At 41.5% G+C, this 16,989-nt stretch overlaps 1 protein-coding gene across 4 annotated transcripts in view; it reads left to right on the forward strand.

Annotated features, from left to right (window-relative positions):
• Positions 1 to 1,724: 1,724 nt before the first annotated feature.
• Positions 1,725 to 16,989, forward strand: part of LOC138736997 (gamma-aminobutyric acid receptor subunit rho-1-like) — a 53,176-nt gene continuing 37,911 nt past the window's right edge. For all 4 annotated transcript variants that reach the window (XR_011340706.1, XM_069887340.1, XM_069887341.1 and 1 more), the window contains exons 1-3: positions 1,725 to 1,861; positions 8,579 to 8,647; positions 9,445 to 9,571. Coding sequence is in view for 3 of the 4 variants with exons in the window: in XM_069887340.1 (XP_069743441.1) it covers positions 9,465 to 9,571 (107 nt within the window). In the remaining variant the exon portion in view is untranslated. The remainder of the gene's footprint in view (positions 1,862 to 8,578; positions 8,648 to 9,444; positions 9,572 to 16,989) is intronic.

Here is a 16,989-nt window from a genome sequence, read left to right on the forward strand (position 1 = left end):
AGCCGTAGGTGATGCCGGTAGAGAACCCATGATTCAGAGCCGAACAGGAATGTGGGTATGACAACGGCTCTGTACACGCTGATCTTTGTGTGTTTCTTCAAGTGGTTGTTTTTCCAGACTCTTTTGTGTAGTCTTCCAAAGGCGCTATTTGCCTTGGCAGTCTGTTGTCTATCTCGTTGTCGATCCTTGCATCAGATGAAATGGTGCAGCCGAGGTGGGTAAACTGGTTGACTGTTTTGAATTCTGTGTGCCCGATGGAGATGTGGCTGACTTCCAGGCCAAACATTTTGGCAGTTTCCGCAAAACAGGACGTCATGCGCTGGAGAGCTGACTCTGAATGGGCAACTAAAGCGGCATCATCTGCATAGAGTAGTTCACGCACAAGTTGCTCTTGTGTCTTGGTGTGCCTCAGATTGAAGAGACTGCCATCCGTGCGGTACCGGATGTAAACAGCGTCTTCATTGTTGAGGTCTTTCATGGCTTATTTCAGCATCATGCTGAAGAAGATAGTAAAGAGGGTTGGTGCGAGGACGCAACCTTGCTTCACGCCGTTGTGAATGGAAAAGGGTTCGGAGAGGTCATTGCTGTATCTGACCCGACCTTGTGAACAAACCAAGGTAGGACGTACACAGTAAATAGGAGTGCAGTAGAACAGAGGAATTTGGGAGTACAGATTCAAACTTCCCTGAAAGGTGGATAGGGTTGTAAAGAGAGCTTTTGGCATATTGGCCTTCATAAATCAAAGTATTGAATATTTGAGTTGGGATGTTATGGTGAAGTTGTACATGACATTGGTGAAGCCAAATTTGGAGTATAGTATGCAGTTTTGGTCACCTAACTACAGGAAAGATATCAATGAGATTGAAAGAGTGCAGAGAATTTTTTTATTAGACATACAGCATAGCAACAGGCCATTTCAGACCATGGGTTCGAGCTGCCCAATTCATACACAATTAACCTGCACCCCCAGTACATTTCAAATGGTGGGAGGAAACCAAAGGTCCAGGGGAAAACCCACACAGACACGGGGAGAACATACAAACTCCTTACAGAGAGAACGGGATTCAAACCCGGTTCTGATCACTAGCACTGTAAGGGCTTTGCTCTAACTGCTACATGAACCGTGCTGTCCAAGAATGTTTCTGAGACTTGAGGAACTGAAATACAGGGAAAGGTTAAACTGCTTAGGACTTTATTCCCTGGAGGGGTGATTTGATAGAGATGTTTAAAATTATGAGGTACAGATAGAGTAAATGCAAGTAGGCTTTTTCTACTGAGATTAGGTGAGATACTAACCAGAGGACATGGGTTAAGGGTGAAAGGGAAAAAATTAAGGGGGAACATTAGGAGGAACCTCTTCATACAGAGAGTGGTGGGAATGTGGAATGAGCTGGCAACTGAGTGGTCAATGAAGGGTCAATTTTTACATTGTTACAGAGTTCTGTGTTGTATATTGGCCTATGTGTTGTGTGGTTTTATGTTAAAAAGTGACAGTTTGCCTTAGAGAGTCAAGGTGAAGGTGGACTGCTGAGAGAGTGGGAGACAGACTGAGCATGTGCGGAAAATGATCTAAAAATTTCTGGACTTGGATGATAAACCACCACTGGGTGGTGCTGTGGAGTGGAAGAAGGCCCAGAGCATGAGTCATGATCTGGAGGACAGTTTAGAATGTTGGGATTTCAAAAAGGATGAACATTCCGAAGGCTGCCAGAAGGATCCGGACCAAGCCAGTTGTTCCTCTCTCTGCAACACAAGACAATTTTGAATTTTGTGCTCTCTCTCTCAAAGATCTTTTGGGTTCAGTTTACCAAACAAACTGAATTTTGTTTATGATCTTTGCTTCAGTTGAGATCGAAGTTTTGTGAGTCTTGTGTGTTTTTGTGTTTGTTTTGAGTCTAAGTTTTTCTGTGGGCTGGTTGGAAATATAACTTAGACTTTGATTACATATGTTATATTTAGGCTGGGGAATTTATTAGTTTTACACTGTTATAGAGATTTGCATAGTAACCAGTGGGCATTGTTATAAAAGGTGGGGGATTTTGAATTAAAGTTTGAAAGTGAATTTTTTGTTAATAAAGTAATTGTTCATCTTTACCCCTGTATGATATGCCTTCTTTGTGGTTGCTGGTTTGATCTTGTAACAACATTAATAAAGTTTGGACAAGTACATGGATGGGTGGCATATGGAAGGCTAGTGACTGTGTGCAGGTCAGTGGAACTAGGCAAAATAATAGTTCAGCACATATTAGAAAGGCTGCTAAGCCTTAAGATGGGTTTAAAATTGTGATCTTCAAGCATTCGTTTCTCAGGTGGTCAATATTTTTGCTGGAGCACCGGAAGTAATGATAATTCCATCTTTGATGTCTGATTTCATTGAATGGTTGATCCCAAGGTTTGTGTGTGTGTGTTAGTTACAAGGAATAAATCTGAGATATGAATGCAAGATGTACTCATTTCCCACCTTATTTCAAGTTCAAGTTTGTTTATTATCATCTGACCGTACATATACATCCCGATGAAACAACATTTCTCTGAACTGCGGTACATGAACATTCACAATACACATAATAATCATTTATGTACATCAAAATTAACTTTAAAATACATACTGTGTATGTGTATATAGATACAGATATATATATATATATATATATATATATATCTATATCTATCTACACAGTATATATTGGAATAATTTTCTTGGTCACATGATACTGTTCATCAATCTCAGAAGCTATTTCCCAGCAGTAAGACTTGATTTTGATGCACTTGTACCTCCTTCTAGATGATGCCTCAGAGTGGTAGTTTTACACAACTGTTTGTCTTTCTCAACCATTTTGGGCCAGTGATGCTCAATGATCCAATACTTCTAACCTCTCCCAAGGAGAATGCCTCCAACATGGCTTGTCTCGGTCACTGAGATGCGTCAGCTACACCTTTAAAGTGCTCAGGGGTGATGCATCCTTGGGCAACTGAAATCTAATAGAGAAATTCAAACGAGGAAGGCCATTGTGCAGCTATCCGACCGAACCTATGATCCTCACAACACAATCCCCGCTTCAAATACTCCAGTCTTATCTGTGGTATTGGAGTGAAGAGGTTAGCATTAGTTTAAGCAGCAAACTTTCACCATCTGCAGCTCATAAAGCAGAAGAGATTTTGGTTATGGGGGAAGGGCCATGTGAAAAGTAGGATTAGGTTTGAGCATCCTGTCCATTAATGAACTCCACACATTTGCAGACCCCGTGACAGCTGCTCCAGCAATGGAGAGCACTCTGTCCTACAGTCCGATGTGTTGTTGGTGCTGCGCTTCTCCTTCACTTATGTGCTGCTGGCTCTAGTTACCAGCTAAGAACACAATGCTGGGCCAGTCAAACTGCATACTTTATGTAACAGAGATAAAGATACATAGCCAATGTTTTGTGCTTGAGCCCTTCATCAAGTTGTGAGCAAAATGTAGGAAGGTGCCTGATCAAAATGGTAGGAGGAGAGGGCCTCCATTCTGCTCACACCTTTTTTTTTAGACATGCAGCATGGTTACAGGATATTTCAATCATGAGTTTGTGTCACCCAATTGACCTACAACGTTTGAAGGGGCCATAAAATCAGAGTTCCCAGGATAAACCCATGCAGACACGGGGAGAACTCCTTACTGACAGTGCGAGATTTGCATTAACCACTATGCGAAGTGTTCCATCCTTGATGAAGGGCTCAAGCCTGAAACGATGGTTATGTACTCTATTTTTTAAATCTTTGATTATAAAGTACACTGTTTAACCAGGTGAGTTTCTCCAGCATTGTGTTTTTCCTTCGATCACGGTGTCTGCAGACTCTCATGTTTTACTCTATTTACCAGGTGCTGGAGAGGGGAGTATGTGAGTGCACCTGAGTGGACTGCATGTATTTATGAGATGTTGCTGTGTGGCTTGGAGAAGGTAACTCTACATGACTCTTGCATATTAAACAGGAATGTTGGACACAGATTTGCTGATAAGTAAGTGATGAGATCCTGCTGAATGAACCACAGAGTAAGTTTAGTTGTGCACAGTGGGAGATAGAATTTGAGGGTATTTTTTTTACTGCCCTTGCTCACTATTTGCATTTATTTACAGACTCCCATTGTGTAAGTGTTTAACATTCTGTTAAGGACCATTTCTCTGTCCATCTCTCTGGACTGTATATTGGTGACTACACCTGTGGCACAATCCAATTAAAGCTCTTACTTTAGGTTTGGCACAGGCCTACTCTGGAGCAGACTTAACTGGCAACACCCTTGGGTAGAGTCTACCCAAAAGCAGGCCATTCAGGCCATTAACTCCTTGCTGGCTTACAAATGTTTAAATTTTAAAAGGTTTATGAATAAGATTGGACCTCAGTGTGGAGGAGATGCTAAATTGATGGAAAGTTAATTATAACCATATTAGGCAGGAGCTGGGGAGTTGTAGAATAGCTGGTGTTGGCTAAGTCCAATCTGACATGTGGGAGTTTTTTAATGACCAGCTGCTCAGAATTCAGGATAGAGAAAATGTTTAGGACATTGAAATTGCACAGGGCTCTTGAGGAATATAAAAAAAGCAGAAAAGAGCGTAAACAGGGAACCAGGGGGGCTAAAAGGGGTCAGGGAAATAATTTTATACCTATATTAATACTAAAACTGCAGGCAACTAAAGAGAAGGTAGGATCACTCAAGGATAAAATAGGGAATCTATGTTTGGGGCCAGGAAGTGAGAGAGGTACTAAATGAGTTCTTTGTATTGGTATTCAACAAGGAGAAGGACATGGATGATAGTGAGCACAGGGAAGGATATTTTGACATGCTAAGGCTTATTGATATCATGGAGGAGGTGGTGTTGGTTCTATTGAAGCACATTAAGGTGCATAAATCCCTGGGGCCTGTTGAAATCTAGCTCAGGCTATTAAGAAGGGCAAGAGATTAATTTGCTGGAGGTCTTTGTATCTGCTTTGGTGAGGTCCCACAAAACTGGAGAATAGTCAGTATTATTCCTTTGTTTATGAATTGAAATGGGGATAATGCAGTAAATTATAAGCCGGTGAGCCTTCATCAGTGGCAGGGAAGTTATTAGAGAAGATAGGGTAGGATTTACTTACATTTGGAAAAGTATGGCTTTGTTTGGGGAAGGGGTCATGGCTTACAAGCTTGATAGAGTTCTCTGAGGAGGTGACCAAGATGATTGAAGAGGGTAGGGCTGGAAATTTTGAATACAGTACATGGACTTTAGTAAAACATCTGAAAAGGTCCTTCATGTTAGGGTAGGGCTGGAAATTTTGAATACAATACATGGACTTCAGTAAAACATCTGAAAAGGTCCTTCATGGTAGGGTAGGGCTGGAAATTTTGAATACAGTACATAGACTTTAGTATAACATCTGAAAAGGTCCTTCATGGTAGGCTGATCAAGAAGATTAAGATCACAGTGACTTTCAACTCAAAATTGGCTTGACCATAAAAGATAGAGGTGGAGGGGTAGATTTCTTACAATAGGTCTGTGACCAATGGTGTTCCTCAGACCTTGATCATCAGTGCTCTGTTGTTTGTGATATATATTTACAACTTTTACATTTATGTCAATATATTATTGATTATCAGCTCAGAACATTCCATGAACAACACGTTTGAGATGTTAATTCAGAGGGAACTAAGGGTTATGGGGAACAGGTGGGTAAATAGAACTGAGTCCATGGCTAGATCAGGCATGATCTTATTGAATGGTGGAGCCTCCTCCTGCCCCTGTGCTTGTAACAGGCCCAGCCCCTCAAAGTCCAGTTGCAGGAGAGCCCAGACTGTGGCTTCTCACAATGCCTTTGCCATGGCTACACCACTCTCTGGTGATCCCTTAGCGTCTGACCTTACAGTCTAAGTTATACGAGTTGATATCATTTGGTTGTAGTCAACTTCTTCCACTGGAAGACTTGCTTTAGGCAAACCAAAGTTCATTGTCACAAAGTTAGCAACTTCCCAACTGAGGGTATTTGTCTCTGTGTGTCCCTGGGATCAACCAATAAAGCACAGATTCCTCTGTTACACAACTGCTTGAGATGTGTTCCAGTAAAGCTCATGACATCATGAGAGAGGTGTATGATGGTCTCATCCCACTGCAGCATCATTTGGGTCAATGGGTAGAGACTCTAACTGTGCCTGAAGGGGTTGATGAGAAGGGCTGGAGATTTTTAATACATGGACTTTAGTAAAATATCTGACAAGGTCCCTCATGGTAGGCTGATCAACCACCAACCCAGCAAGGTGCTGGTCAGCTCAGGGAACCACCAATACCTAAAGCCTTCGACCCCAGCTTCTGCAGACTTCCTTGTTTAACCATGGGATCTACATCTCTTCCCATTGGGCCTCAAAGAATTTATTGCAGACTACTGCCTGACTGATTTTGGATACCCTCGTAGCATTGCACTACAAAGCACAGTGTCTTGTTTAACTCCACTGCCTGATTGACTTACTCTTCTACAGAAACCTTTCTATGAAATAATTGAAAGGATGAAAATAAATGGAATATTCATGTGATAGCACAGATTCTATCACCAATGTGTATATGTACAGATGGTAGTGTAGGATGACTGTGATTGGCTGAGAGTGTAGCCACACCTACTGGCAGGTCTTAAAGAATTGCTCCTAGCCAGACCAGGTCATTCTAGACTGGTCGACCTACTTGTGATATGCTCCAGTCTTTTAGTTAATGAAAGCCTTGGTTTGGATCAACAAGTCTTTGGATTTTTCGACGCGCTCTACAATTCACAACAGCAGTGTCCTGGGTAAACTTGTACCTCTCATTTTGATCATTTTAGATAGGTCACAGTGTTTGAGCTACCGAAAGAAAATAGGCACACACACTGAGAGCAGTTCAGTTTATACAAATGTTTATTACAAATTCAAAAGCTGATTTCAAACTACAATATGCTAGCCCTTCCCAACTCCACTTATCAACGCCTGGACTGGTCCCAACTGTCGAAGCGAGGCAACGACTGCACACTTGTAGTAGGTTGTTGGGGCGCCAGTAGCAGCTTCTCCACCTCCCTCGACCGGGACGTTAGCTGGACGCTAGAAGTTCTTCTTCTTGCTGAGAGATGTTGCCACCTCTCGGAGAGTCTCTAACTTCAGCAGTGGGACGATGGCTGATATTACCCAAAAGTTGTTTACTTCATATCTTATCTCTTTGAACAAATGATTTAATTATCTTCAAGATCTGACAGTCTGCGACCAACAAAAGACAACTGCATCTCTGGGCCCTCATGGTGTAAATTAGATAATGTCTTCCTATTCAACTGCATCCCTTCTTGCATAAGCTGGTCTAAATCCTCCATTACAAGCAGTCAGACCCATTTTTTGCAACAAGGGGAACAGAAAGGATACCATTTTCTCATGAGTATTTGCATTGCTATGACATATGCATAGCCTGATGCAGCTATGCGCAACAGTAGCCAACAGAATGAGGACATGTTGAGTATAGTTATCTCTCCTTATCTCTGCATATTTATACATTGCATCACTGTGTACATGATGCATTTCTGATCTCTGGATGAAATGGAAGATGGCTCCAGTGACTACTGCTGCATAGGAGTGGAATGTGAACCACACTGGGATGCCATAGAACCAAATGCATTTCTCACTATATGAATAAGTTCTTTCCTGCAATCGAGAGGGAACACTACTCCCACATTTCCAAGTTCCATTGCAACTTGGTTGTTTGCTTCCCCCACTTCTTGATGGATATCCTGACTCTTCCAAGAATATTCCTAAGTGGATCCAATGGTAATGGGAACAAAAGACTGGACGGACTCATTGTCAATGGCCTCACTTTAGCAATTGACTTTGGACTCTCAAAGAGTGTTCAAAGTTGTCACATATTCTCCTTAATTTATGGACCAATAGCGACCCCATGGTGTCGTCCATGTATAGAAAAAATTGACCTGATTACCTCCACCATCTGAGAATATCTGCTTCTTATGGATTTGATAAAAGACTTAATTCAACACAGATAAAGGACAGGACAAGTGTGCCATCATAATATTGTGAAGCTCCTTTCTGACTGAAACTCGTGTTGTCAATTATGAAACACTCAGCAATCATCAAAGACCCTCAGCCTCCAGCTCTGTTCTCGCTGCTGCCATCAAGAAAGAGGTATAGGTGCCAAAAGACTTGCACCACCAGGATCAGGAACAGCTGCTTCCCCTCCACCAACAGACTCCTCAATGACAAACTCATTCAGAGACTCATTTAAGGATTCTTACTTGTGCACTTTATAGATTTTCTTTTGTTCTCTGTATTGCACACTCAGTCTGTTTACATTCATTATTTGTTTACAGTTCTTTGTTTATGTTTATGCTGTGAACATTTTATTTTGCACTCTCAATAAGTGGTAATTCTGCCTTGCCCACAGGAAAAAAGAATCTCAGGGTTGTATGTGATGTCATGTATGTACTCTGACAATAAATCTCAATCTGAAACTGAAAATAATTCTGCGTATATTTGTGTAGATTAGTCACTCAATTTTTGAAATTGCAATGTTTATGGATCATGGAAAAGTGATTTTCATATTTCTTTTTTCAGAATATCCAAAGGCCAGTTATCCAAGGAATCAAAAACAAAAGGAGTCATAAACTCTTGCTTGAACATTTGGTAAGAATATTTAAAGTTGGGTTGATAATTTGATTAGATTTTCCCAGAGGTTTTCTCAACCATCCTTCAATCTTCATTTTAGTTACCATGTCCAATGAAGCAGGTAAGCAGAAACTACAGTATGTACACTATATGAGGTCAATCAATGACTTTCACCTATCTGAAATCAATCTCTGATTACTGATTATACTTCCAGTTCAACAATGTTACAAAATTAAAATAATTTTCTTCTAATGCCAAGCTTTCTGAATTAATAATATCTGGACATATTCTATGATGTATTCACTCCTAATAAACAGCAAATAATGATCTTGGTTGAGAGGTAATTGTTTGTGACCATCATAAACCAGCATTGCTAAAAAGCTCCTCACTGTTCAGTTTTAAGTTTCAGGGAGAATACAGGTACTTGCAGTCCGGCTATTGTGCGATGCATATTGAAGAATGACCATAATATCAACATGCTGGTATGAATAGGTACACTTATTGAATATCTGTTCAGATTTTTTTGGTTCTGTGACGGAGATCTGGATTGGTCACAAGTACATTTGGTAATGATGCATCAGTTATAAGAGGTATCTATCAATCTCACATGTGCAGAATGAGATTTGAGCTGACTGAAAATCCTCTCATATGACCCAGTGGGATTTAGTGGTTTAGTTCAAATTGCTATGACCACAGACCAGATTAAATGTTTTGTGATGTTTTTGCGCCATTTGAGCGAGAATTGAAAGAGAATAGTAGGTCAGGAAAAAATTGGCATTGTGAGGAATTTTCTTCTTCCCTGTGTAACCCTGCAGGCGGACCGACTGCTTTCACCATGCAGTTTGTTCATCTCCTGTCCTTTTGCTGTGTTTGTTGGCCTGTGGAAAGCAGCTCAGAAATGCAGAGGAGAAAAGATCAGTTGGAAGAACACCACCAGAGCAGGTAAGCAAGCCAGGGCAAACGAAGGGGTGACGAGAATTTGAGGAAGGAAAAATGGGAGCAGTTTATAATTTATTTTTAACAGCCTTAATGGATTCCTGACTGTGTGAATGATATGCTATTTTGATTGGTACTATTCTATGTGCTTAAATGATTCAACTCCTTAAATTTACTAGCTATCATTTATTCATATAAATTCTGCCAATGTATTTTATTTTGGAATATCTATCAAGTATATATATATATATATATATATATGTGTGTGGTAGTTCAATGAATTTGCCAGACAAACAAAATTGATCTAATGAGCCTTGAGTCAGTAATAGATTTCCTATTATGGATTATGGGTTCCAAAAACATTAACACTGAAAAGATATTTAGACAGATACATAGAGAGGAAAGGTTTAAAGGGTTCTGGGCCGAATGCAGGCAAATGGGACAACTTGGATAGATAACCTGGCTGGTGTGGACTATTTCCAAAATGTAAAACTCAATGATTCTGTGACTTTCTGACTGATGTGACCTCTAGTTGGGTTCTTGTGTCTGAGAAGATCATGAATGCTCCACCCTCATTCATACATCCAGTAGTAGGGCACCAGAGATAAAGCCTCTGGCATCAGATTACCCATATCCAATCAAAGTGGTGGCACTCATTCACCAACCATTTTCATCAAGATGGTTTCCACAGTCAACCCAAGAATTCTCTGTTCTGCATAAGATGAGGATGCATAGAGTTGGGAACAATATGGACACTTCAAAGGGACAAGCACATGGATGTAATAAAAACAGGGGATGGGTGTGGAGTAGGTTTATATAGGTCAGCACCACATCATGGACTGAAGGGCCTGTACTATTCCATGTTCTTAAAGATTGTGAGGAAAAGGTGATTAAGTAGACCTGAGTCCCAATCCATATTTGCCATAATCTTGTTGAATGATGAACAGGCCCGATGACCTGCTCCTGCTCCTATTTCTTATGTTCTGCAAAACTCTCCAGGGCACTGCAATTTACTGTGTTAGTCATGACTTGGTTTAAGTTTCCAAAGTGCAAAACCTTATACTTCTCTGAGTTAAAGTCCATCCACTGTTCCTTGTCCTACTTTCCCAGGTAAACAACTGAGCGGATGCAAGGTCCCTAAGCATGATTTTTCTGTCTGTACAGTTAGAAAAATGACTGCTTTGTAAACCATGAACCAGGAGAGAGACCCTCACCCTAATCCTGGTATCTTATATTTTGTTTTGTGTGAGCACATATCAACGTTACCTTGGTAAGTCACATCACAGAGAGGAAATAATAGCAAGATGGATGATTTAAAAACAAAGGTAATTGAATAATCACATCAATTGTTTCATGGTGACTCTGTTCTAGTTGTCATGTTCCTGTGGTATATATTACAAAGTTATAGAGCCAACTGCACGAAAACCAACAAGGTAGGGTCGGATACAGCAATGAGCTCTCTGAACCCTTCTCCATTAACAATGGCGTGAAGCAAGGCTGTGTTCTCACACCAACCCTCTTTTCAATCTTCTTCAGCATGATGCTGAACCAAGCCATGAAAGACCTCAACAATGAAGACGCTGTTTACATCCAGTACCGCACGGATGGCAGTCTCTTCAATCTGAGGCGCCTGCAAGCTCACACCAAGACACAAGAGAAACTTGTCCGTGAACTACTCTTTGCAGACGATGCCGCTTTAGTTGCCCATTCAGAGCCAGCTCTTCAGCGCTTGATGTCCTGTTTTGCGGAAACTGCCAAAATGTTTGGCCTGGAAGTCAGCCTGAAGAAAACGGAGATCCTCCATCAGCCAGCTCCCCACCATGACTACCAGCCCCCCCACATCTCCATCGGGCACACAAAACTCAAAACGGTCAACCAGTTTACCTATCTCGGCTGCACCATTTCATCAGATGCAAGGATTGACAACGAGATAGACAACAGACTCGCCAAAGCAAATAGCGCCTTTGGAAGACTATACAAAAGAGTCTGGAAAACAACCAACTGAAAAACCTCACAAAGATAAACGTATACAGAGCCGTTGTCATACCCACACTCCTGTTCGGCTCCGAATCATGGGTCCTCTACTGGCATCACCTACGGCTCCTAGAACGCTTCCACCAGCGTTGTCTCCGCTCCATCCTCAACATTCATTGGAGCGACTTCATCCCTAACATCGAAGTACTCGAGATGGCAGAGGCCGACAGCATCGAGTCCACGCTGCTGAAGATCCAGCTGCGCTGGGTGGGTCACGTCTCCAGAATGGAGGACCATCGCCTTCCCAAGATCGTGTTATATGGCGAGCTCTCCACTGGCCACCATGACAGAGGTGCACCAAAGAAGAGGTACAAGGACTGCCTAAAGAAATCTCTTGGTGCCTGCCACATTGACCACCGCCAGTGGGCTGATATCGCCTCAAACCGTGCATCTTGGCGCCTCACAGTTCGGCGGGCAGCAACCTCCTTCGAAGAAGACCGCAGAGCCCGCCTCACTGACAAAAGACAAAGGAGGAAAACCCAACATCCAACCCCAACCAACCAATTTTCCCCTGCAACCGCTGCAACCGTGTCTGCCTGTCCCGCATCGGACTTGTCAGCCACAATCGAGCCTGCAGCTGACGTGGACATTTACCCCCTCCATAAATCTTCGTTCGCGAAGCCAAGCCAAAGAAGAAAGAAGAGAGCCAAAGAAATACATAAAATTGAAATAGGCCCTTCAGCCCAGCTCTTTCATGTCAACCAAGGTGCCTGTGATAGTCCTGTTTGACTGCTTTTGCTTTCCTCTCTGTGTAAGTCTAAATATCTTTAAAACTTTATAATTGTATAGAGTGTAATTATACAGTGTTTTTGGACAGAGAAACTTAGGGGTGCAGACACATGGTTCCCTGAAAATGGTAACACAGGGAGACAGGGTGGTGAAGAAGGTAGTTGGCATGCTTGCCTTCATCAGTCAGGGCATTGTTGGGATGTGATGTTATGAATGTATGAGATGTTGGAGAGATTCCATTTGGTGTATTGCGTGCAGCTCTGGTTGCCTTGTTGAGGAAGGATATCATTAAGTTGGAAAAGATGCTGAAAAGATTCTCAAAAATGTTAAGCTTGCCATATATGGTACTACTAAATTCTGTGTGAAAACGTTGTCCCTCAGATTCCTTTTAAATCTTTCCCTCTCACCTTAAATCTATGCTCACAAGTTTTAGACTCCCCTAGGCAGTGAGAAACCATTCACCTTATCTATATTCCTCATGATCTTGTATTCCACTATAAGGTCACACTTCAGCCTCCTATTCTCCATCCAGCTTCTCCTTATAACTTCCAGTTCTGGTAACACCCTTGAGTAAATCCTGAATATAGGGAGTTAGGCAGATGGTCAAAAAGCAGAACCTCAAGGATTGTGATCTCTGGATTACTCTTGTCTCATGTGAATAAGGCATACGTGGCTGAGAAGCTGGTACAGGAGGGGCAATCTAGGACCATTGGGATCTCTTCTAGTGCGGAGATGGCTTGTACAAAAGGGATGGGTTGTATCTGAACAGGAGAGGGACCAATATCCTGGCAGGGAGACTTCCTGGAGATACTTTGGAGACTTCAAACCATTCTGGCAGTAGTAGTGTAGCAGATGAGAAAGTTGAAACAAATATTGAAATTAAAGTGAACATATGCAGTAGGCAGGACTGGGAGGGATAGGGCAGGGAATGAGGAGGTCTAATAAGCTAAACTGTGAGATTGATGAATGATATCCTGTAACTTGGGGCCTTTTATAAAGGAAATGATTAAATGATTTCAAAATATTGATGTACAGTACATTTTTTTATATGGTCTCTTTATGTATATATTTGATAATTATGTGCTGTGTAATGTGTATATGTATGTACCGTGGTCTGGAGAAACACTTTCTGGGCTAGTTGTATATGTACAGCCAGATGATTATAAACAAACTTAAACTTGAATGCAAAAGGCCTGACAGGTAGCTAACCATTATGCAAACTGTGGGCAGCATCGTCAGTGTAGTGTTAGCAGAACACTGTTACAACATCAACAATCTCATCTGTAAGGAGTTTGTACTTCTCCCCGGGTCTGCAAGAGTTTCCTCCAGGTGCTCTGGTTTCCTTCCACCCTTCAAAATGTAAAAAGGTTGTAGGCTAATTGGTGTATTTGGGGGAGCACAGGCTGGTGGGCCTGTTACCATGCTGTATGTCTAAAAGAAAATATTTTGAGATGGATAGGCACATTCAACTGGGACATTATAGCAATTATAGAAACATAATTGCTATGTTTCTGTAAATATACAGAAACATATGTTTCCTAGGGATCAAAAGGGCGAGCAGCTTAATGTTCCATGGTACCAATACCCAAATGTGAGAGAAGAGAAGAGATTGTGTTTTTTCATTTGAGAGGACATCACAGTAGTACTTGGAATGAATATTCCTGGGGAAACACCCTATGAGGATATATGGGTAAAATTCTCAGTGGAAATTAAAGGAATGTATGGGGAGATCACAGATGGCTGTGGGAATAATAGGGCTCTAACAGGAGATGATTTTAATTTTCCTAATATTGACTGGGTCTGGTTGAATGCTGAGGAATGACATGGGGAAGAAATTTCCTCATGCAATACGCAGATGGCCCGATTAGAACAGAGGCGACACCTGACCTCTAATTTTGGGGAATGAGACTGGACACGTGGCAGTGAGGATGCACTTTGGGACTGGTGACCACAATTCTATCAGTTTCTAAATCATTATAGAAAAAAAAAATGATAGGACAGTTCCACAAGCTAAAGCTCTAAATTAAGACAAGGATCAATACATTATGCATTTCTGAATGCAGATAGAGAGTCATTTGAACTAGATGGCTTTGTCAACAGGGTTAGAGGCTGAAGAAAGATGAGAGAGGGCAATGTGACTATCACAATTACACAGGGCACCAGCAGTGACTTTGGTAAGTGAATATTATGGATTGGACAATTTAAAGCCTTGGTAAACTCAAGAATGAATTTGAAAGACAGTAACTTGTCAGAATGACTTTTTAAAAGGGAAAGGAGTCTGAGAAGAAGATGGTAGTTTGCAAGGAGAAGGGTACTCTCAACATATTTAAAGGGAAAGTGGATAATACCTGAGGGGTAAGAATCAACAATATAAGATGACAAATAGATGACCTATTTGAAGCTTTATGTGGATTTAGATTAAGTAGAAAACACTGGGATGAAATAGTTATCAACAGTATTCATATTGTTTTAGCATATATATTACACTTCTCGGTGAATTATTGTTTTGTCTTTTTCCTACACATTATGCAGAGATAATGATTGAGAAGGGAGAGGGTGAACAACCAGAGGTCATTGTATTGGTATCAATGGTATTTGTTGAAAGAGAGATGAGATCCTTGCAGACTAAACATGTGGAGTTAGGCAACTGCTCAGAGACATCCTTGATCCTGGGAGGGAACTTATGATCTGCAGTGTCCTTCACAGACACATAACCTCCTGCCCTCCCCACCCCCTCAACTTTTAAGCCTCCTTTCACCACAGTTCTCCTGGCCCCGCCCTCCCCTGCTGTGCATCGGAGCCCCGTCATTGTGCGACAGACCTGGTTGCTGCTCTGCTCTCCTCCCAAAAGTCATCCTTCCCCTGTCACCTCCAGCCAATAGTATCCTTGTTACTGAGGGAAATCCTGTCTATTCCTCCTATTCCTCCAGCTGGTGCTCACACAATGACCTGCCTTCAGTGTCACCTCCTCACTAAAGCTCCAATCTATGATGCTCTCAGCATCATGAACACTGAGTGAATACAATTGCAGTCCCAGCTGCTCAATATTGTCAGTCAGGAAGAGAAATTGGACCTAGTTCCCACAGCAGAAACATACCACTGCCCAGGCTGCCATCTCTAAACCACTAAGACTAGAGAAAGAAGTAAAAGATCTTACCTTACCTTTGCTCAGCCTTCATGCTCAAGCCTGTCAGGACAAAGCCACAGCACTTATACCTCAAACAGACCATTGGAACTACACAATACCCACTCTCACAATGACCAGCAGTCATAGTCTCAGAATAAATGGATAGCTATTTAGGAAAGAAATTTGGAGCAATTTCTTGTTGTAAAAGGTAGCGAATTCTTGTGACACTCTACTCTGATAGGAATTGGAAGCTCAATCATTGTTCATTAATAGATTTCTGGATATTGAGTGAATTGGGTAATAGTGCAGGAGAGGGTGCTGAGGTAGCATGCTCAACAGCCCTGATGTTGATAAGGGCTGATGTAGCCTACTCTATGTAGGCTCAAAAGCTGATCCTACACACTAAGTTCTCATGTTCTTCTGAAGGGCTGACCACTTTTTTCTGTGAAAGTAAACTTGATTGCAACTATTATCCTTCTTGGTAACAAAGGTTGTTAAGGAAATGAAGCAAAATTCTTGTGAAGTCCAGATAGTTGCTAAGCCATTTTCAAAAACAAATTTGTCTTTTTGAAAGCAAATGTAATGTAACACCTTTGAAAGACAGAGGAGATTTTCTAGCTTCCTGGAATGCTGATAACAGAGTTAGGCCATGGTTCTGGAAAGTGATTTATACTTCAGTTATGCCGGGTACCCATGATGACTTCATGTTGCAGGGTTCTGACCCAAAACATGGACCATTCCTTTCTTCCCGCCAATGCTGCTCAGCCCATTCTGTTCCTCCAGTGGTATGCCATTTGTTCCAGATACCAGCTTCTGCAGTCTCTTGTTTCTCAAGACCAGCCTCCTTTAAGAGCATTTATCACCTACATTTGAACATAAATGACTTACACTGAGTATAGGAACCTCTTGAAAATAAGTTATCTTTTAGGTATGAACTGCATCCATTGTCTACATTTGCTGACATTATATTTGGGATTAAAGTAATCTTCCACTCTTTGAAGTTATTGATGGTGCATCAATTCCAGAAATATCTCAGAAATATAATGTGTTAAGATTCTTTAAGAAGACCATATTGAAAGAAATATTACACACACGTCTCAGGGTTGTCCCTAGCTTCACCATTGTGAAATAGCATTTTTTAACATTATGTGAATTCTGCAAGAAGGAAAGAATTATACTTAGTTGCTATCAGTCATAGAACTTACTTTGTGGAGTTCATATCATTGATGTACCATCAATAACTTCAAAGACTAGAAAATGCAGAGAAACTGATAAGCAAATTGGAGGCAATGGAATGCTGGTCAACTGTCCTGGACTGAGGAGGGGGCTGTGTGAAATGGGCTAGCGAGAGACAGAGCTAGATGAAAGGAGACTAGGAAAAGATGGGGCTAATGGAAACCTGAGAAGTCAATGGTCTGTGAAAGGAAAGGCACGCCTATCCTCAACCTCAAGAAGAGCCAAACATAAAGGAATTTGGATCCAAAAGCAGATGCCTGGTAATTCTGAGGGAGAATGATCTTAATGAAACCCCTGG

The sequence above is a fragment of the Narcine bancroftii genome, chromosome 6, assembly GCF_036971445.1.
Source record: "Narcine bancroftii isolate sNarBan1 chromosome 6, sNarBan1.hap1, whole genome shotgun sequence".
Classification (NCBI taxonomy): Eukaryota; Metazoa; Chordata; class Chondrichthyes; order Torpediniformes; family Narcinidae; genus Narcine; species Narcine bancroftii.